The sequence below is a fragment of the Xenopus tropicalis genome, chromosome 4 (assembly GCF_000004195.4).
Source record: "Xenopus tropicalis strain Nigerian chromosome 4, UCB_Xtro_10.0, whole genome shotgun sequence".
Taxonomy (NCBI): Eukaryota; Metazoa; Chordata; class Amphibia; order Anura; family Pipidae; genus Xenopus; species Xenopus tropicalis.
Genome location: NC_030680.2, coordinates 128,408,502 through 128,431,472, shown reverse-complemented (window position 1 = coordinate 128,431,472; position 22,971 = coordinate 128,408,502). Strand labels below are relative to the sequence as shown.

General features: G+C 36.7%; 2 protein-coding genes across 3 annotated transcripts; both read left to right on the top strand.

Annotated features, from left to right (window-relative positions):
* Positions 1-6,157: 6,157 nt before the first annotated feature.
* Positions 6,158-14,743, top strand: mgp (matrix Gla protein). 2 transcript variants are annotated; one of them, XM_002935608.5, is made up of 5 exons: positions 6,158-6,266; positions 10,437-10,558; positions 11,634-11,669; positions 12,820-12,892; positions 14,347-14,743. In XM_002935608.5, the coding sequence occupies exons 2-5, from the start codon at positions 10,498-10,500 to the stop codon at positions 14,489-14,491; spliced, it is 315 nt and encodes a 104-aa protein (XP_002935654.1). In that variant the 5' UTR covers positions 6,158-6,266; positions 10,437-10,497; the 3' UTR covers positions 14,492-14,743. The 2 variants fall into 2 exon arrangements, with proteins under 2 accessions (XP_002935654.1, XP_004913962.1); XM_004913905.4 differs by having other exon boundaries at positions 6,164-6,266; positions 10,418-10,558.
* Positions 14,744-15,827: 1,084 nt separating this feature from the next.
* bglap2 (bone gamma-carboxyglutamate (gla) protein (osteocalcin) 2) lies at positions 15,828-20,747 on the top strand. The gene is made up of 4 exons (XM_002935609.5): positions 15,828-16,285; positions 17,598-17,639; positions 18,723-18,795; positions 19,463-20,747. The coding sequence occupies exons 1-4, from the start codon at positions 16,225-16,227 to the stop codon at positions 19,590-19,592; spliced, it is 306 nt and encodes a 101-aa protein (XP_002935655.1). The 5' UTR covers positions 15,828-16,224; the 3' UTR covers positions 19,593-20,747.
* The last annotated feature ends 2,224 nt before the right edge of the window (positions 20,748-22,971 follow it).

The following is a 22,971-nucleotide window of genomic DNA, read 5'->3' as shown; positions in this document are numbered from 1 at the left end:
CAAATCAGAAAGAAATAAAAATCCTATTGAGATCATATAGAAGTCAATGGCAGGTGTTCTTTTTACAGCTGGAAGATGTCTTTGCTTCTTGGTTTTAGAGGTTTTAGGGTGTTTCTTGATGCTGGCATATGCGTGACAATATGTCAATGCCTATTCCACATATTTCCATCTCTTTTCTTGTTTATGCTTTTTCGGTTTGGATCTTTTCAGGAATGTCATTTCCACAAAACAGAATAAGTTTTATTATTTATCTGCCTCTCTGGTAAAAAATATTAATGATTATAATCTATTGCATACAGATCAATACATTTAAAGTAGAATTAACTCTAAACCATATAATTATTAATTATTAATCAGATATAGTTCTTGCATATCATTCTTTGGGAAGGGTGGTAGGGGAGAATGCAAGTCGGGGTCTTGCTTTCTCAGAGTCCCGACTTGCCGGGAATCTGAAAATAAAAAGTTAGCATTAGGGTACCTTTAATTGAAATATAAAATAATTGCTCTCACTATACCCCCCTCTCTAAAAATGTCTACAATAAAAAAATGTTTATTTTTCAATATCAGGGATAAAGCCAGTTATCTGTAAAGCAAAATCAATGACTGGATCCAAAAGAAAGCTTTAAGTACCCTTTTTATTTAAGGAACTTCCAGTACCTGCTCCATTGGGATGAAATTTGTGATGGTAATCTGCAACATCCTCAACCAGTTACTGTATATACTGGCAATCCTTGCATTTTATAATCAGATAACATGTTTATATTCATAATGCTCTCCCATTAAAAACTGTGCAAATATTTCCTAGTTGAGTGACTCCCAGGACAACCCTATATTACGTCATTGTGCCAACAGCAGTGCCGGATGAATAAAATGGGTAGCAGGTGCAACCGCTGAGTTGAATGCTTTTTTTTTGTTAGACACAGGGTTTAGCTCCATTTGTTGCCCAAAATAGAGGGGCATGTATGTGGTATTTATCAAGAAATACAGGGACAACAAACTCATGACAGACTAAGGGGCCGATTCATTAAAACATGAGTTTGAATCCCAAATGGGAAAAATTCGTATTGGATACAATAATTTCTTAAGATCACAAATATCATGAATATGCTTACGAAAAAATCACATTAGTCACAATAATATTGTATTGGCGATCCGAAAGTCACTAAATTTTTGTACCCAAGATTGTTAAATGCAGGAAAACCTTTCCAACTTTGATCCTTCTGTGCATGATTTTGGAAGCCTCCCATACGACTCAATGGCACTCTGCAGCTCCAACCCGGCCCAAGGATAGTCTCCCATAGGGCTCAATGGCACTCTGCAGCTCCAACCTGGCCCAAGGAAAGTCTCCCATAGGGCTCAATGGCACTCTGCAGCTCCAACCCGGCCCAAGGAAAGTCTCCCATAGGGCTCAATGGCACTCTGCAGCTCCAACCCGGCCCAAGGAAAGTCTCCCATAGGGCTCAATGGCACTCTGCAGCTCCAACCCGGCCCAAGGAAAGTCTCCCATAGGGCTCAATGGCACTCTGCAGCTCCAACCCGGCCCAAGGATAGTCTCCCATAGGGCTCAATGGCACTCTGCAGCTCCAACCTGGCCCAAGGAAAGTCTCCCATAGGGCTCAATGGCACTCTGCAGCTCCAACCCGGCCCAAGGAAAGTCTCCCATAGGGCTCAATGGCACTCTGCAGCTCCAACCTGGCCCAAGGAAAGTCTCCCATAGGGCTCAATGGCACTCTGCAGCTCCAACCCGGCCCAAGGAAAGTCTCCCATAGGGCTCAATGGCACTCTGCAGCTCCAACCCGGCCCAAGGAAAGTCTCCCATAGGGCTCAATGGCACTCTGCAGCTCCAACCCGGCCCAAGGAAAGCCTCCCATAGGGCTCAATGGCACTCTGCAGCTCCAACACTCGGAGTGTTTGTGGATTAGTAAATCTCCCCCTAAGAGTAAGAGCTATGCAGCCATGGGTACTTTTGTTGCCCAAAACAACTGTTGGAGTGTCCAATAGGCCGATTAGTTTTTATAGAATCTAATTTGGCTATTGCTTTTTCTTTGAATTAAAGGATAGTTTATTGCAATGAAACACTGAAATATAATGACATGGGAAAATGAAAATGCTTTTTATCTGGTCACCTCAATTAAGTAGAATTAAAGTTATATAATTAATAGGGGAGGCACCCTCTACTGATTCTAATCCCTAATCTTCTACCCTGGGCCAGAACTCCTATTCATTAAAAAATGCAGTGAGTACTTTACCCAGAGTGCACAGCCGGTTCCCAAGTATCCGCTGTGCTGCCATGGGCAGTTGCATGTGTAGTACAGAACTTCTTCTCTTCAACTATTTCTGTACTGTGCATTAACCAAGCTTTAATCGGTCCAAAGGGAGCCTGGGAAGAGGTTGAGGGATGGAGACTGCGCACACCTCACAATGCTTTTATTTTAATACCTTTGGGTTCAAATATGTCCATAACTGCTTGAAAACTGTGCTCTACCCAGACCTTATGCCAGCTTCCGGTTTAGACCCTTCAGTATATTGGCTCAGAGCTGCCAGCCCTCATAGACTTCTATGACACCCCTCACCTACTTAAAGTGAAGGGAATATTCATAGAGTGGGCGGGGCTGCTGCTGAGTAAAGCCTGTCAGTAAGTGCTGTGACCACTTCCTGTGGGAGACTGAAGGACATTCCCATGTCTCATTTCACTCTGGCTTAAGACTAGAGAGCTTGTGTATGCAGCTCTCATATAATGGCAGTTTTAGGAGGTAAAATGCTTTCAAAATGTCTTTCTTTCTTCATCATTTCACTTCACAGGGAGGATGAATATTATAACTGAATATGAACTTTATATAAAATGTCTCCTTTAAGGTCTACTTTAAAACTGAATGCTTACAACATATGTTATAATTGGCTTACATGCCAAAAACAAAGGGGTATGGTGAGGTGAGAGACCAAAAGCAAATGAGAAAAGCAAAGAAGGGACAATCAAAGTTGTCCTTGTCCACTTATCAATTATTAGGTGAGTTATATAGCAATACCAGCATCTTATATGGAGGACAGGGTATCAGAAAGGGAGCAGCTATGAAACATGGGAATAAGAGGTTTACTAAGGGGCAGATTTACTAATCCACAAACGGACCGAAAGCGTCTGAATGCGTTTTTTTTGTAAAAATACAAAAAGTTGCGACAATTCGCGAAAGTCGTAACGGCTACGCGAAAGTCGTAACGGCTACGAAAAAGTCACGACAATTCGTGAAAAAGTTGCGACGGCGATGAAAAAAATCGCAAAAAATACGAAAAAGTCGCAAAATGTTCGTTTCCAATCCGATTTTTTCCCATTCGGATTCGTGGATTAGTAAATCTGCCCCTAAGTGTAAATAAGTATCCATATATTCTCTGAACTTTTATCTAAATACTCACCAAACTGCTCATTACACTCTTTCAATGATCTAATCTAAACACCTTACTCGCTACATACTCGCATTTAAGACTCACATTCAAAATTAATTTAAACATTAATTAAACCCAATAGGATTACATATCTTAGTCTTGTTCAAGTACAAGGTACTATTTATTATTACAGAGGAAAAAATGAAATCCGTTTTAAAAATTTGGACTCCATGGAAGAAGGCCTTCCCATAATTTAGAGCTCTCCAGGTTTCCGGATAATGGATCTCATATCTGTATACATGTACTGTACTGTGAAATATGTTCTATAAATATGCTTAAATATATTAAAATAAAGCCAACTTTAAGATACAGAGTGGTGTTTGAGTATAGACAACACTCACAACACTCAACGTTTAAGAACATATCTGACATCAGAGTTGGTCAGCACATAAATGTACTTCTGTATAGTAATACAGGTATTGGACCCATTATCCAGAATGCTCGGGACCAAGGGTATTCCGGATAAGGGGTATTTCCGTAATTTGGATCTCCTTACCTTATGTCTACTATTATTAGAGAAAAAGGAAATTCATTTTATAAATCTGAATTATTTGATTAAAATGAATAAGAAAGGCTTTCCGTAATTCAGAGCTTTCTGGATAACGGATCCTGTACCTGTATCTAGTGTCTCTGTTTTGGTCATTTTTTTCAGCATGGGGTGGGATGAACAATGGTCTTCTAGCGTACTGACTGAAACTGAAAAACAGGAAATGAATAAAAATGTAATTCAAACATAGAATTCTCTCTTTTATTCCCCCTTCACACAATCCTGTTATTCTGACTTTATCTTGTGAATGACTGCATGTCTAGGATGTGAGTCAAATCTTCTGCAAATCCATAAACATCTCATAGGCTTCATGAATTTCTTTTTTCAATTGAGTGACTAAGTGCCAGATATAGAAACCCTTTCCCAGAAGATAACAACAACAGATAATATCATCTCAATAAAAGCTGGTATGTTTTCATTAGCAAGAAGAAGCGAAAGGAATAAATCATCCAGTTGTTATGAGTCCAGTCAGTGCAAATCTATATTGAGATGGAGAATGCATAAAAACAATTATGTAGCTTCTATAAAGTCATTTAATGTTGAATGGAAATATTTCATCAAGTAAATTCATATAATTCCAATAAAACATACAAGATAGTCTCTAAAGTTCAGCTTAAATGGCCAGTTAATATAAACTTTAATTAGAATAAGGGCATGGTGCTTTAGTGCCCTTTCCCACATCCACTAACCATCATTTTAAAAAGATGTTTCCTCTTAATTGACCCCCTTTGCTGCAGCATAATAGCATTACTCCTATTTTTATGTGGCATATGGTATTTGTAGTGTGACAGCATTCAGTGAAGTATACTTGTGTGCAAGGTATCAAGCCCTGGGCTTGGAAAAGGCTGTAAATTAAGAGACGTTAGTGGATGTAGAAGTGGTAAACAGCCTATGTCCTACTATGAATTTAAGGTTTCCTTGATGTCTTACTTGACCTTTAATGTACAACTAACATATTCTCAAAGATTGGTTTCTACACTGTCCTGTGAATAATTACCTTGATATGTCCTCTACGGGGTTCAAAATGTTTAGTAAGATTTGTTATAACCAGATTCTTACCTGTTCTCAACTTTAACGAGTATTAAGAGTAGGAGCCATGTCTAACCCTCTCTGGAGGAAAGAACAGCTAAGGAATAAATTTTCACTACCTACTGATTTCATTAAATCAGCGCATTAAATTCATGAATCTATAGTACACATACTTACAGCTGGCTTATTAGATCCACTCTGGAAGCCGGTATTGTATGAGGGCAACATACCGATTTGTTTTTTTCTGCTAATACAGGTATAAGATCCAATATCCGGAAACCCATTATCCAGAAAGCTCTAAATTAATGGAGAGCTATCTACCATAGACTCCATTATAACCAACTAATTCTACATTTCAATAATAATTTACATTTTCTCTGTAATAATAAAACAGATCCTAATACTTGATCCCAGCTAAGATATAATTAATCCTTATTCAAGGTAAAATAATCCTATTGGGTTTGTTTAATGTTAAAATTATTTTTTTGTAGACTTACAAGTATGGAGATCCAATTTACAGAAAGACCCCTTATCCCAAGCATTCTTAATAACAGGTCCCTTATCTCTATATCAGAATCAGCACACAAAGTGACGTCACTGAACCACTAACAAACATTCCTGCTGCGTCTTTGTCAATGTAATTGAGATCTGGAAACACTGTGAGAATGATAAATACATACAATCAAAACAGTGAGAATTGACATGATGGCAATATTATTAGGATACACTTTATAAAACACACTTCTCAAGACTGCATTTTGACAAATCGCCGTACCCTAATAAAGTCTATTTTGCCAAACATTATCTGAGCAGCTATTAATTGACCATGGCCGTGATCTAAAACATTTTGTGGTCAGACTGACAGAAAACTGTTTACAGATTTTGTAGGAAAAAAAATATTTTATTAGACAAACCCAAAGACTTCTGACCTTTTTATCTCCATAATGGTGATTTTATTTCCATGTCTATAAATCCCAAAAGTTCTTTATACACTCTGTTTTTAATATATTTATGCATGGTACATTGACTATCTGTTGCCAATTAGGAGCCAGACATGTGCTGCCCATGCATCTACGTGGGTTTTCTATTTCCTGCTAAAGGAAAGGGTGTATTTGAACCAATGGTAAAATCTAATTAAGGGGAGGGAAAATAAGAAGACGAGGAGGCGTGGTGCATGAATAAAAAGGCATGTCAAACTAGCAAGCACAGCTCAAAGTCCCTTCATAGAGACTCAAGAAAATACTAACTACAGGTAAGTCTTACATAGGCACGGCTGGGTATCTGTTCTCTAAATTACTTTTGTTTTGCAGTATGTAGATTATTCAGAATTTATTTACACTTTGTCTAATTATTTTTCTTTTTACTATGGTCAGCCTTCTGCAGCTTGTTTTATAACCATGCAATTTAGAATAATTTCAAGAGTTCTACAGTTTTTCATACTAAGGAAGATACAACACAGAGTATCTTTATTTTTCATGAGATGAAATAGCAAAAGACATAGGTTCCTATCATATTTAATAGGAAGCACTTATTTGTACCTACTTACAGAGAATGATGACTTATGCCTCTTTTAATGTACATTGGGGCAGTACACTCTTGAATAACTCATAGGTCTTTGGCATTAATAGGGCCTATATAATTGTATTATAAACTTCTAAAAAAGGAATGTGCCTTTAAAAGTTGCCTTTGTGATACTTTACTGAAAAGCTTGCTAAAAACTCACTTAGTACCATCTATTTGTTCCACTTCCTTCTGGCTGCTTTCCTAGGCTGTACAGGAGAACATGTGGCTTTTAGAACCTTGTAGTGTAGGATGCTAGCCAATCAGTAGGTCTGCTGACCTGACAGGAAACCGCAGTTTATCTTTCCTTATGTGAAGGTAGAGCTGTTTTTGGCTACCCACATTCTACTATGCAAGGACCGTTAGGACACACCAACCACTCATTAATAACCAGCACCACTCCAAGGAAGACCTATGATTTTCTCCAATAAAGGTGTAATTTTTAAAGGTAAAGCAATTTCATGAAATCAGGCACCATGCAGTATTTTATTTATCTCTCCTTACATGATGAGGGTGAAAAAAATGCAATATGTGCCCCATAAAAAAAGATTTGTTTTGAGAACAAAAATGAATCAAGTTTAATCTAAGGTCCTTTGCTAATAAATCAAACAGTAGAATGTTCTACCTGCTACAAACAATACTCACAATATTAGTTTACATTCTCCTCATGTACAAATAACTAATCTTAATAAAAATTACAAAACTTCAATAGTGGCAACCATTTATCTGTCTACCTCCTCCCACTCATAATTATTGTGTTTTACCCTTATTTTTGCTCTTCACTATGTATATAGACATAATATCATTCAATTTAATTAATACATTTTAATAAATTATAAGTGATTTATTATGTATATCTTTTAAAAGTCTAGACTTAGATTACAATACATAAAGAAATGTACATTTATCTTAAGGGTGATCACCAACAATGTTTGCATATAACAAACAGCAGCTGACATATAAGAAAGTTGTTGCATACAATGAGCATTCTTGATATAAACAAAATGTATTTTTCATAATATAAATTTATACTTGACAAAACAGCCATGGCAAGTATATAACAGAGGTTTTACTGTCACTGATGTTACAGCAGGCATTGAGGTCTCAGTAGGCAAATAGGGGTTCTATTTAAATAGACTTCAGCAGTTATTTGCAATAAAACCAGCAAGAAATTATACTTTTAAAAAGGAGTGAGACAGAAAGTATATGCAATTAAAGTGCTTCAGATTAATGGTTGAAGAAAATGGGTTGCATAATCATAATGGCTAACCATCTCCCCTTCCAAAAGTCCAAAGCTACCCAGTAAAAATACATTTTGTTACTGAACTGGCAAACGTTTCAATAGTTGCAAAGAATATGCCTCTAAGACAATAAAGCGGATTTCCAGAATATGAGTTCTTAATGCCAAAATTCATGTGCCGACAAAGAATGCTTAGTGGGCTCTAAAGCTGGTCTGTGTTTGAGATTATATGCAGTTATCTGTGCCTGAGGTTCTCTGAAATTTCTCTGCAAAACTCAACATTTATATATTTAAAGTGTTTATTCTATACTATTTCTGACAGTACAGAAAGAATGAGTACATGCTATATAACTTATATAGCCTTTTGAAAAAAATGCAATAAATGCACAACTCCAATGCCAGTTTATAGAATGTACATATTGCCTGGTGTTGTCTTTTCAGTCAAGAAATGTTATTTACTCTGATCTTTCTGAAACACATATAGTTAAGTTGCCAACAAAAAGGTACATTTAATCTAGCAGAAGTGAGTAGCTAGAAGGCTCAAATTCTTATACTGTTGTTGCTGTCCAACTGCATTTTCTTAAATGAAAACAGCTGACCTAAAGATCTGATATTTACGCAATCACATAAATGCAAGAATGCCTGTATAATTTGTGTTAAAGGGCCAGCAATGCCAAGGGAGCTTCTACCTTTTCCCAAATTTTACAGGTTTTTACTTTTTCTCCAAATTTGATATTAACATTTTAGACACTGAACACGGTTAAAGGAAGCTCTAAACTTTATCTAGTGGCCTACTGTACTAGAATGTGCTATAAGAAAAGTTTACCTTAGTAGCAAACACATATCAGCATTTAAACCAGTGATCCCCAACCATTGGTTTAAGAGCAACAAGCAACAGGTGCTTATTTTTGAATTTCTGACTTTTAGGAGGCGTAAAGAACATTTGTACTGCCAAACAGAGCTTCCCATAGTCTACATTTGGGGACCCTGGTCTAAATTGTTAAAGACCTATAAACATATCTGGCAGAAACTTGCATAGAAACATAGAAATGTGAAAATGTAGGTTAAAGAGGCAAGGAGAAATTAAACAATTTTTTTATGCCAAAGTTTCATACATGCAGTCTAGTCAGCAGATCTGAAATATAGGAATACTGTTGTTTTTTTAGGTAACTGCTACAAACAACATATTTGTTATTTAATACTCTATATCTTGTTCATCCTTAAACACACAACCTTTTTTACTTTTCAACATGTACCAATGGTGCATGTTCTGGATCAGTTTCTAGTACCATTAAGCCATTTTAATTCCACTTGATTAGGTGCAATTGTTGAAAGCAATCATACATCAATATATGCAAACATCTACTGAACATTGTTGTAAGATATATCGAAGTATTCTCTTAGCAATCTGAAGAATGGTACACAATAACATTTCAGTAAAAGTAGTAGAAGAACAAGATCCAGCACTCAATTCCTGCTGTATCCTGTGGTGTGTTTCTTCCCTAGATACCGGATAGGGACCATGACATTTTCCAAAACTTGATAACTAACCAGAGATGGTCCAGAAAATTGAATATATAAACGCTCAGCCTTATTGCTCACACGGCACGATGCGTCAATCCCCAATAGCCCACCGCCTGGCTTTTTGGAATATCACAGAAAAAGAGGAGAGCACCTTCGCGCAGATGGACTGCTTCAGCCTTTATTCAAACCACAGCACACAACATGTTGTGTGCTGTGGTTTGAATAAAGGCTGAAGCAGTCCATCTGTGTAAAGGTGCTCTCCTCTTTTTCTGTAATAAACAGAGATGGTCCTCAAGCTGTTTTTGAACTAAAACATCTGACACTGGAAGTTCATATGAAAGTACCCAGATTATTAACTATAGTTATTATTATTATCATAGTTATTATTATTAACTATCGTTAAGTGACTATCTTACATAGTGTGCTGATAAATTAGGGAATAAGCAAAAACAACCTGATAATCTGTGGATTAGAAACCCAAAACCTAAACATGGTTGTACTGTACAGTCCATACACTTCACCAGCTTTGTTGTAAGGGATGACAAACTTCATCCATTCTGTAACAGTTGTCACATACCACTAGTATTACAATTACAGTAAATGACGCTCCACTAAGAATTTTAAGATTGGAAATACTCATTATAATGCAAAGATCTGCAGGATTATGTGGATGTTAGTAGCAGGAGTGCAGCAGGGAAATTATTTGAAGGGAGAACCTATTTATTTCTGGGCACAGAGGGAGAAGTGATTAATTACCTTTGATAGCCAGCAAAATAAAACTGGAAAATCAAGCAGAAAATATAGTGCTCTACTTCACAAAAAATAAATTAAACCATGAAACCACAGCATCATTTATTACATACGAAAATACAGCTCTCCATAAACAAATTTACATCCACTTTCCATGTTACACATTTCTTTGAAAAATGCATCCCACCCACCCACTTCAAGATCCTACACCTTTGCCCTCAGCTTTGGTTTTCTTTTAGCAGTGCCAACTTACATACCTTTGGCTTTCTGGTACCTCCCACCCCAGATGCTAGGTTTAATAATAAACATTGCTCTGTTAAATATCATAGCCGTTTCTGGTTTGTACAGAAGAAGCTGGTTGTCCTCTGACAGCAAGAAGTCTGAAGAAGCTATCATTGAAAAAGACATCATGAAGACTCTTCCAGTCATTCTGCTTCTAGCACTGGTTGCTGTGGTAGCCCTTGCATATGGTAGGAAAGCTTTTTTTAAAAACTTTTTTTTTATGAAAATTGACACATTAGTATATATAAGTATATCAAAGTACATTATTTTTTTGCATAGGCTGTAAATGTGATATGTATCTTATTATAATGATTTCATTGTAAGTTTGACCAGAGTAGGTTTACCTCTGTTGACAAACCGTGTAATTACTATACCTATACAAATATCCTGCTAGTGCTAGAACAAAGGGATAGCTGTTTCTATGTGTGCAGATTGGCCCAGACTATTTTCATTTCGGTTACATGAAATAACATTTATAAAAAGCAGTATCCAGATTCAACACAGTAACAACTGAGGCTTTTGCACATATAATGAGAGGACTTTAGTGACTGATACCCTAGATCTTACAGCACTACCATTAATTCTGCATTCACATTGAAGAGTTTCTAATCTAGACCATGGTTTAACAGTTTAGCTTTAAAATTTAAGCACTAAAAGATCCTCAGCTGTAATAAACTTATTTTGAAATGTACGTGATTATGTAATAAAACATGTTTTATACTAAAAGCATTGTACTGATAACCCAATAACCCAAGTTTAAAGGGATACTGTCAGGATTTTTATGGTATACTTATTATTTCTAAATTACACTGTTTAAATAGCAAATTATTCACTCTAGCATTTAAAATTTACATTTTTGAAACAATTTTTTAGTTGTAATATTGGTGTGTAGTAAGCCATCTCAATGCATTGTGCCTACTGGGAGCTGCTATCTTGCTCCCTTCCCATTGTTCTACTGATCGGCTGCTGGGAGGGGGGGATATCACTCCAACTTGCAGCTCAGCAGTAAAGTGTGACTGAAGTTTATCACAGCACAGGTCACATGGCTGTGCCACCCTGGGAAATGAGGAATATGGCTAGCTCCAAGTGAAATTTCAAAATGAAATATTATAAAATGGATTTCAATGCAGGATTCTGCTGGAGAAGCACTAATAACTGATGCCTTTGGAAAAAAAAACACGTTTTTCTATGGCAATATTCCTTTTAACATCAGTATTTGAAGGTGAATTATTTTTTAACATTAGTTGTGTCTTTCTTAAACAGACTCATATGAGAGCCACGAGTCACTTGAAGTATACGGTAAGTAACATTGTAAAATTCAATTCTACAGCAATTATATTAACACCTGGTGAAAGGAGGGGAGAGTTGTAAAAACAAATGTATTAATAAAAACAATGGTTTGAATCATAGAAAGAAAACTAAAGCCCATATACTGCACTTACTATGCTAGCCCTGAGGTTCTGCAGACCTATCATACCAATGGTCCATTCCTTCATATTTGTCTTCAGCTGTTCCCCATCTTCAGATACTGTTAGGATATCTTTTGAGTATCAGTGAGGGATAAATATACTGCTAAAGGGCTATTGTGACCTTGGACAGGTATAGACATCCAAAACATGGAGTAGCATTTCCAGACTCATCCTTTGTTGAGCTTTAGTTCTACCTTTAACGCCACTTGTGGTTTGCAGTGGAGGTTAGCTGCAGAGTCTAAACATCCTGACAGTCAATAAAGGGCTCATGAATGGGAGTTCTCATTGTTTAGAATGCATTAGGACAAGCCTTTAACCTAATGCTTGTTTAATATTTCTAATGGTTTTTATTTTGTCATATTGTCCATTATCCAGAAAGCTCCGAATTACGGAAAGCCCATCTCCCATAGACTCCATTTTAATCAAACAATTCAGAATTTAAAAACTGATTTCCTTTTTAGTCTGTAGTAATAAAACAGTACCTTGTAATTGATCCCAACTAAGATATAAATAATCCTTATTGGATGCAAAACAATCCTATTGGTTTAATAAATGGTCTATTGATTTTTTAGAAGACTTAAGGTATGGAGATACAAATTACAGAAAAAATATCCGGAATACCCTTGGTCCCGAGCATTCTGGATAACGTGTCCTATACCTGTATATTCCATTCCTATACAGCATTTATAGATTTCGGTGAGAAATCTCATATAGTTTGCTTTGGGAATTCGAAAAACATTATCAAAAAAACTAGAGAATACATTGTTGCACAATTTGTTGTCAACCTCTGCAGCAATGAATTATGGACAGTTGCACACAAAATGCAAAGGGCCCACGGGAACCCTAGAATTTACACCTGTTTTGACTGCTGCTATTAAGGTTTCCTTAGCCAACACAGATGACTGACTTTGTGTGATATTTACAAAAGTGGATGGTTATTTGTTTTATAAACTATAAACATCATGCTATATCATTTTCAGATCCCTTCCTGAATTCAAGAAAAGCCAACTCATTTATGAATTCCCAGGCCAAAAACCAGCGTATGAACGAGAGGTAGGTACAGATTTGCATGTAAACAATAAAGACAGAAATATGAATGTCTTTAGAGATTAAAATACCCTTGAAGATGTCAGAAAGAAACCACATACAATCATTCTGACACAAAAGCACTACCTGTATGTCACAATAGGTCAGCCTTTTCTCTGTGGGTTGCCTTAGGTAAAAATCTCAGCAACAAGCTGTGAAGAAATGTAGGGTATTATTTGCTTTAATAACCAACAGGCCATAGCCACCCAAGTCTTTGTTTAGAAACGACATCCATCTCAAAGATGAGGTGATTTTAAATTATTTCTATTGGATGTTATTGTCAGCCATTCTCCACAAAAGTCTAGAGCAGTCGTTACTATAGCAGAAGGTTGGAGCAGTGGCAGCAAAGGGTCAGCTTTAAGAACATTTAGGGTGATATTTGTGGAGAATTACTTTACTATTTGCTCTCCTAGACACACATAAAAGCCCATCTTAAAAATGTCCGTTTGGGTGAGGACTTATTTTACGTCCCACATATACTTTGAATGGCTGAATAGCTAAAACATTAATGTTTTTCTATATGTTTGCTATAAACTTGTTATTAGTTAACGGGGCCCTGACCAAAGGTTGCACTTCCAAGGCGAGGGTGAACTTAGAAAGCCCAACAAACATGGGTCTAGAGGCAACATATTTGTTATCCCTCCATCTGTGTGGGTTTCCTTTGAATATTCTGGTTTCTTACCACACTGCAAATACATATAGACTGGTTAACTGGCTCCTGATGAAATTGCTTTACATTGTGAGCCACTTTTGCATAGATTGATGTGCAACTGCACAGGATAACATGCTTTTACTAAGTGATGATAAAATTAATACACAAGAGCCATGATTATCCTGTAAACTACATCCTTATAAACGGAGCTTAGTGATGTAATCAGTTATAATCGGTGCTCAGTCATGTAATTGCTATCACGACTTGCTAAAACTTGTGTATTACAATAATGTACCCCCTGTTGTAAAATCTAAGGATAATAGAAGCCACCTTAAAGGGGATGTTCACATTCGGACAATAGTCTGATTTTAAGAGTCCCTGCAAAAAAAAAAAACATTTCTCCTAATTATCTTCATTATTGAAAATGTTTTGAATGTACAGACTAGAATCAGTGCTGCTGAAAGGTTCTCTCTCCGTTTCATAAGTAATTTGGTATCTATGCAAGTGCATGTATTTTCAAAAACAGGGTGTTATTAGTTCACAAAGGTATGATCTTAAAATCAGTAAGCCACCATACCACATCAAGGTATATGGTGACTGAATTACAATAGTGAGTACATTATTTAGATATAAAAGCAAAACATATTAGACATAAAATATATTGCAATTTTAATTTCTTCCTACAAGCGTCTGCATTACCTTGTATTTCTAATATAATGCACTAAATGTTAAAATGAAATTCATCAAAGGAGCACATTATTTTTTTCAGAATCCGCGAGCGCAACAAGAGCCCCCGAGAGCGCCAACGAGAAGCTTGTGAAGACTATGATCCTTGTGAAAGATATGCTTTACGTTACGGGTTCTCTGCTGCCTACAAGCGTTACTTTGGACAGCGTCGCGGAGAGAAGAAATAGAAAAGAATCATAATGGAAAACAAGGTTTATGTAGAAGGAAGGATTAAGGCATCTTAGTGGGGCACTTCTGCGTTCTGTCCTAGCTCTGCCAAACCAAAGAATATATATGTCTCTATGTTGCAGTCACTCCCTGGCATTACTATGTGTACAATTACGTTGCATTCAGTGACATATTGAGTGTGTCCATGCTAAATTCTCTTACTTTTAGAAAATGTCATGATTTAAAAATAAAATGCTGCTTTTATAAATATTTACCAGAAAAAAATGCTTTCTTTATCAGTATAAGGCAGTGATCCTCAACCAGTTGCTCAGGAGCAACATGTTGCTCACCAACCCCTTGGATGTTGTTCCCAGTTGCCTAAAAGTAGGTTCTTATTTTTGCATTCCTGGCTTAGAAGCAAGTTTTTGAGGCATAAAAACCATGTGTATTGCCAAAAAGCCTCCTGTAGGCTGCCAGTCCACAGAGGGACTATTAAATAACCAACCACAGCCCTTACTTGGCATTCTGGGAACTTTTTTCCATGCTTGTGTTGAACCTCCCAGCTCTTTTTACATTTGATAGTGGCTCATGGGTAACAAAAAGTTTGGGGACACATGGTATAAGACATGATTATTAGGCAATTTAAAGTACAGAAGTACAGAATCGTTATCCACTGTATAAGTTGCACACAAATTTAGTTCTCCACATATTCATTAATTACAACCCCCATCTTCTTGTAACATCCCACTAACTCAGCATTATGTAAATTCTGCATCTTTACCCTACCAATTAAGAGATAGGGGGAAGAAAATCAGCAATAAGAATATTATAGGGGTTGTTTTCTCCACTGGTGCATTTGTTGTTTTCTCCACTGGTGCATTTACAACATCAGTCATCTTTCCACTCCCTGTTTGTGTGTGCACCAAAAGGCACAGGATTAGCCCTGTAGCACAAACACAGAGTGCATTTCAGTGATAAAGCCTATACTTTAGCGTTACCCCAGAGAAATCAACTGTCTGCAGGCTGTGGGGCTAATCCTGTGCCTTTTAGTGCACATGCAAACAGGGAGCAGAAGGCAGTGGATTGACTTTCCTTTGCAAATTACTTACTGGTTGGTAACAATAACAGCACAGTGCACTTTAGTACCTATATTAGTAAATCACACCATGACCTTTTCTAATGTACTACTTTTATTCTTAATCATCTATATGTGTGCTTGAGTGTGAAAATGTAAGTAAAAAAACTTTTCAGACCCCAGATGTATCTTGTAATACTTATTATATAACAATGGTCCTCTGTGCCGGATAACTTCTAAGAACAATGTTTCCTTCACTTAAGGATAATTTAAAACCTCAAGGGTCCATGCTCGGTTATTCGTACAATGAGCTTCCAACATTCCTTGGCAAAGAAACACTGCATTTTATCCCCTGAAAGCTACTGACTCTATTGCTTTTGTGCAGTAGTGTACGTAGCTGTGATACTTCTGAAAACAAAATCAGTATAAAAGCCAATAATGAGAAGGCAGCACTCCCATGACATTACAAAGGGGTGTGAAAGAATGGGGTATGTTTGCCAAAATGAGCTGACATGATAGGAATGTGGTGTCCGCGTATGCAATAAGAGTTACATAAGATTATGCAGAAACAGGGAGTGTGATAAAAGGATCGAGACCCTCACAACATAAGCAAGCTGAGCAGACACATCAAGGCCAAATTATATATAAATAATCAGCATCGCGAAAGAGAACTTTAAAATGAAGGAATTGGTCATTTTATCACTCCTGGTACTCTCTGTGTACTCTGTTCTTCATAAAGGTAGGTTTCTGGAGATGATGTTCTTTTATAGTAGTTGCAAAGGAACAGAATTTTAATTGCAGGGAAGAAGCTTGTCAGTCATTCTGTTTTTAATTAAAATTCTCAAAACTGCCACATTATGTTCTAAAATTTCACCAATGTTGCATGCCATTTAGACAAGTAAGGTGGAGAGTGCCAGGAGCCACAGGTCTATGGCAGGTGTTACATTAAGCACAACAACAACACGGTGCTCTTTCTACCAGCTTTATGCTTCTGGGTCAATAGTAAATGAGAGGCAGGATGAGGGGTAGCCAGGGTCTTCACTAAATCAGCAAAATGGGTTAGTACCCAAAGTGGGACACAACAGCATTGGGAATCAAGCACAAAGTTTTCTCAATTATCTTAATATTTAAACAATTACTTATTATTGGCAAAAAATAAATGTATAAAAGTTAAGTATTTTTTCTATCACAGATATAGATTTAAAAAGATCAATTTACTAAACCCCTCAATTAAATAAACTTACTAGGGCAAACACTGCAATTAAACCACCCATCCAAAGTGTCATTCTGGAGTTTATGTTGATTGATTTTTGCCTTTGTAACAAAATTTGAAATTAGAAGAATTTAGAATAAACCTAAGTGCATATATTTCATTGCTTAATGGCCAGTGATCAAATCACCATACGGCTGGCCAAATAAAGCACATATCTGCTTATCTGGCAAGATAAAAAAGAAAAGAAAACCAGCACTGGTGCATATGTACTGTCAACTCGTCATTGCTTATATGCATCCTTTAGAAACACAACTTCAGTGGCTGAGGCATTGGCAGCCACAACTCTGCATCTAAGAACAATGGAGGTCCAAATGCCCCATGTACCACAGATTAATTGTGTTGTGGTGAATTCATGTAAATTATGCAAAAGTGATTAGATGAAGATTGTTCAAAGCTTCTCTAATCTTTGCTGGATAAATAAATAATGACTTTACAATACACAAGAACAGTGCATACCCTTTAAAATATATCATTTTTAACAGCGCTTAGTGATGTCACCTTAAAATCGGCACTTGGGTGAAGCAATTTGCATCCCAATTCCCTGAAACTTGTATATTATAATCATGTATGCCCTGTTGTACTAAATAAGGTAATTAAAAGTCACATCATAGTTCTATGGCCTACATCAAATGATATGGTCATGGGACTCTTGATGACTCTTTACTTTATTTATACTAATAGTAAGTATTCCCTATTTTAAAAAAATATCTGCAAACTGTTCCCTGACTGTATGGCAGAAATCATGACAAACTAGAACTAGTCTAATTTCTATTCCTAGATGTCAAACCAATGGATTCTAGAAAAAAAGAATTTCCAGAAGGTAAGTGAGCTCTTACAGCTTTAATGGTGATGGACAATGGTAAGAGAAAAATGCAGTCTTTTGCAAGTAATTCCTCTGAAACTCCTTTATGCAAAAGTCGATTCATGTACACTTTGCTTAGAAGGTATCACACATTCTAAAATATAACCTACCTTTAATCAAGTTTTCTGTGCTTTATTTACAAATACCCAATGCTGTATTAACTGTAGGGAAACTTACATCATGGTAAATTTATTGCTATTACACAGTCAGTATGCTTTTAAACTTGCTGCTATATACGTTAATAATCTCACTTTTAAATAACTTAAAGGTCACAGAAGGATAATCTTTTTAGCAGGTTTGCTTTACTAGTTAGGTCCACTACAATCCAGTACAGGCCAATAGCACCAGTCCTGTTAGTAACCAATGTGTCACCTGTCGAATAGGGACTCATGTGGATGGGCTATGGGATGATAGAGAAATCCCAAGAGAAGTACCACTGTAAGGGTGTTGTATTCAAGGTGTAGGGGTGGCTAATCCTATATGGACAAACCAAGGCATCGGTCTATTTCCACCTAGGAGCACAGAGCTCTTTATACATCTGATATATGCTGTTTTTTCAGCTTCAGTTTTTCAAGCCCAGTATTAAAACTACTTTAGAGTTAATGGCACACAGGTTGGAACTGAGTCAGCACAAAAGTATTCTGCCATTGATTGCGGTGGCCCTGGGCCATAGATGCAGACAATAGAGAGGATCCAGAAAAATGTTGGTAGCATTATGTATAGTAGTACATTGGGCCAGTGCAGTTTTCAGCAAACAAGAACACCAGCCAGGGTCTCAGTTAACCACTGGGGGTTCTTAAAATGTTTAATCCCCCCTGTAACCTTTTGTTCTCTTGATGAATGGGGCACATTTGAAAGTACAAATACCATTGCTTTTCAGACTGGAAATTATCTAGTGTCGGCTTTTGGCATGCAGTCATTACTATTAAACATACAAATAATGTCAGCAGAATACATAAACTTGCTTGAGAACTTGGTAGTAATAATATAATATCAGCAAGGAGGCATAACATGTCTTTCTAACTCTTTTCTACAAAACAGATGTGAAGGTGACACGGCAAGCAGCACATGCAATAATTAAAAGGGTCCGTCGTGGATATAATTATTATGAAAGGTAATTACATGCAACAGAAATAAGTTTTTGTTATGCGGTTACTTCCAACCACAGTGGCTGAAAAATGCTAAAAACCATAGAATTCTACGTACAAATAATATTCTTACTGTCGCACGTAGTAACATGAAAGTAATGTAGGATAAGCCCTGCAAGAGTAGCAGATGAACAATAGCAGAAACAAAATAACATAGTGGCTCTAAGATTGTTTATAATTTGGGCATTAATTATATGTAACTAACAAAGAAATGACCTATTGATTGAAGAACATTAAAACATAAACAGCACAAGCTGCAGGATAAAAATGGTACACTAGCAGATGTGATCTCTTAGGCTTTGGGATGTTATTCTTAATATTTAACCTCATCTCATAGGTCAGACTATACTGGTCAGTATTCCTATTGATTTTAACATCAATCCATCTGTTTCCTGCAAGATCACGTACAACATACATTTTGCCTGCAAAGAGTTACTAGTGTGACAACAAGTACAGTAAACTTTATGTAGTAGCCTCTTAATGCCCAAAGAATCTGTTCTTTGCTCATAATTCTTTATATATTCTTTGTATTTGTGGAATTACACAATCACTGTAGATTTTTGCAATTCGCTTTGAATTTTTACTTCAGCTTAACATCTGAGTTCATTAAATACTTTCTATTTTACATGGCAGATACTTTCCCAGAGTAAAGTCACCGTTGGAGCTAAAGAAGGAGCAATGTGAGAATTATTCCCCTTGTGATCAACTATCTGAATGGGTTGGATTCTACCAGGCATACCAGACGTACTTTGGACCTGTCTGAAGTTTAAAGCTTTAGGGTGATTTCAAGACCCTTTTTTAATACAAAGTATATACTGTGCAATATGGGTGTATGTTATCTATAAGTAAACACAACAGTACCATGCTAGTGCCCTTTTGACAACAGTAGGGACTTAGTTATGCATTTACAGAAATATCTAGCATTTTAACTGCATTATAATCTATTTCCTTTGACACGTTCTCTTGCCTACTTCTAGCACTGGATTTCATAACCAATGCAGTAAAATGTTACTGCCTGTGATGTCATGTAGTTATTATATTTGGTACCAAGAGACTTATGTGACATGTTTTAGACCTACCTAGGAAAGACTCCACCTTTTGCTTTCCAGCCCACTGTAAATCACTGAATTAAATTGTTTTGCAAATAGATGAACACTTCCCTGCCATATTTTACCTGACTTGAGATAGTTCAAATATGCAATTTCCTGAAAGTGAAGACTGACTCTGAACCTAAATTTAAAAAAATCACAAAGCGAAGCCGAGACCTTAGCTTAACTTCAAAGCACAATTTTTTGGTTGGTCAATATGTTATAGAACAAATATAACATTTTAATTCGTTTTAAGAGATTTTTAAAGGAGAAGGAAAGTCATTTTGGCAATTTACTGCCAATAGATTCACCACATTAGTGCGACCTAGAATACTATATTTATTCTGCAGCTTTATCATAGTAAACAGCTCTAGAAGCTTTCTGTTTGCCTAAGACAGCAGCTGCCATTTTAAGTAGCTTCCTGCTGCAGCTCCAGCTCTTATAGCTCAGATCACACATTCCTAAGGGAGGGTCGAGTGATTTCTTAACATCCTTGTGGGAGAGGTTAGCAGACTCTGGCCCAGGGAATTAAAGATTTTTCTAAGAGAGGAAGTCAGACACCCAACAACATGTTTACAAAAAGGAATCCTGTCACCTGATCCTGACAGCGTTTCTGTGAGTGCTTATGGCTGTATTTACATAGACCTTTCTGATAAAGCTTACTTAGTTTTTACCTTTCCTTCTAACTTTCCTAGATTTCAGTAAATATCTTATACAACTTTTTAATGGTTTTGTATCCTAATATGAAGGTGAAAACTACCAATAATACATCGTTTCATACATTTGTGCTTTCAAAACTTGCTTGCTATTAAAGGTATTTTATGAAATAATTTGTTGTGTTTCTATATTTAACAAGAACACTTTCTTCATGGCCACCTCCATAATCTTTGGCTGGAGAAGGGTTCGTTTTCTTTCAGTGCTCTTCAAGGCAGTCTTGGATAGACAAATTGATGAATTTGCAAAAATTATTACAGTAGCAGTACAATAATGTATATAATTCAATGTTGCCGTGTTGTGGCTGATCATCATAACATGATATTCATGACCAAGCTACATGAATGTGATGAAAAATATTTATAATAGTGGAGTTGCTCATAATGGTCCTCAAGTCCCAAATAAAACACTGTTGGGCTAAACACATTGCTAACTAGTAACAGTAATTTAGGTTCAAAATAGACACATGTCCCGTTAAACCTTTTGGTCTAAATGAAACCTGCCCTACTGCTAGATGATACAGAGAAAGGTGCATGGCTCCCATCAAAAATCATGGGGCTCCGTACAAAATAATTATCAGGGACCCCCGTGGGCCTAATGGCTAGGAAGCAGCTCTGGGCCACATTGGCAACATCACTGATGATTCCTATTGCATATAGGCTTATTTTTAAATTGAAAAATCGACTGGAGAGCATTTTACACTGCAAAGCACAACATGTTAAACACCAACCTGGTGTAATATGCAATGAAAAAACTTTCAACAAATTTTAACGTCTCCACACCCTCACAATTGTCATATGATCAGGTTACAAACTTCTTTCACAGGCCAGGTAACAAACGTAAAATTCTATACAACAAAAGCAAACCTTAGGATACTAATTATGCAGTCTATCCAAAATTTGCACCTATATATATCCATTAATGTAATAATCACAAAAAGGTATGTTTCTCCTACACTTTGTAGAAATTGTTTGCATATTAAATAGAACTCCATCTGGACCTTTATTACTGTGGAAAGAATGTGATGTCAGTTTTTCAAAGCCAGGTAATAAAAATTCGTACAAAAAAACATGTTTCATGTTTCATGAACCAAAAGGTTCAATCATAATCAACTTTTCAATCCATCAAGCTTCAGCTCCTATCACCCCCCCCCCCACACACACACACTTTCTGGTAATTAAGTCTGTTTTAGCCCTATCCACTGTAGGCTACCATCAGTGTGATTAACATTAAAGAAGTGTCTCCCTTCTGGAGTATGTTTTATTTTTATCTGGATCATATACAGTTATAGAGCATTTATGCTTCCCTAGTACAATTAGTCGCATCTCAAATGGTTAATTCCTATGTGTCAGGAGAACTGCATCTAATGATACAATAGAGAATGGCTGTTTCAAGTAAGGGTAGAGGTCATACAAAAAGAAACATGTTTATTAGGGAATCTAATAAAGGAAAGGAGATATTCCTTTTTTCTCTGAATATAGTCATAACAGTAAAGAGAGTCAGAATACAAAATCCATTGCTAAATATTTGTATGAGCAAAATTGTGTAAACCTGAGCAGAAATGTAGATTTTTAGGTAAACCTAAAAATGGCACATTTGCTTGTCTTAACTAGTTGTTGTAACTCCATTAATAAGGGTGATTATATAACACATCCCATATGGGTTACAAATTCTCAGTTGAACAAAATTTTACCTTTAACTCTGACCATGTTATTGGTTATGCCCTAAAATGTCAATGTGGACCTATAAATGATGGGCAGACTTATCGCCAAGTAAGAATAAGAATTAGGGAGCTCTAACTGTATTTTTTACCTGGCTGCTTTGAAAAATGAACATATTTACTATAGTGCTGGGCGGTATGACCAAAAATTTATATCACGGTATTTTTTTTATTATATCGGTATCACGGTATTTGACGGTATTTTTTTTTCCCCATGCATGATTAGGTGACCACCCCAAACACCCCCCCAACCCTAAACACCCCCCCCAACCCCAAACACCCCCCCATCCGCACCCCCCACCCCCTTCACATAAATATAACTTACTGGCCAGGCAGCCGCAGGCACCCCCGACAGCTCACAGAGCCTCCTGGCAATTTTTCTTACTATTTCCGGGTTGCGCGCATGACGTCAGCGCGCACGTAACGTCAGCGCGCACAACCCGGAAATAGTAACAAAAATTGCCAGGAGGCGCCCACACCGGTATGTTAAAAATTTTTTACCGCCCAGCACTAATTTACTATTATACAAACTTAACTTCTACAAAGGGTAGGAGAAACTCTATTATGAATTATGTATATATGCATAGGTGTAAATTTTGGGAAGACTGCATAAGTAATAT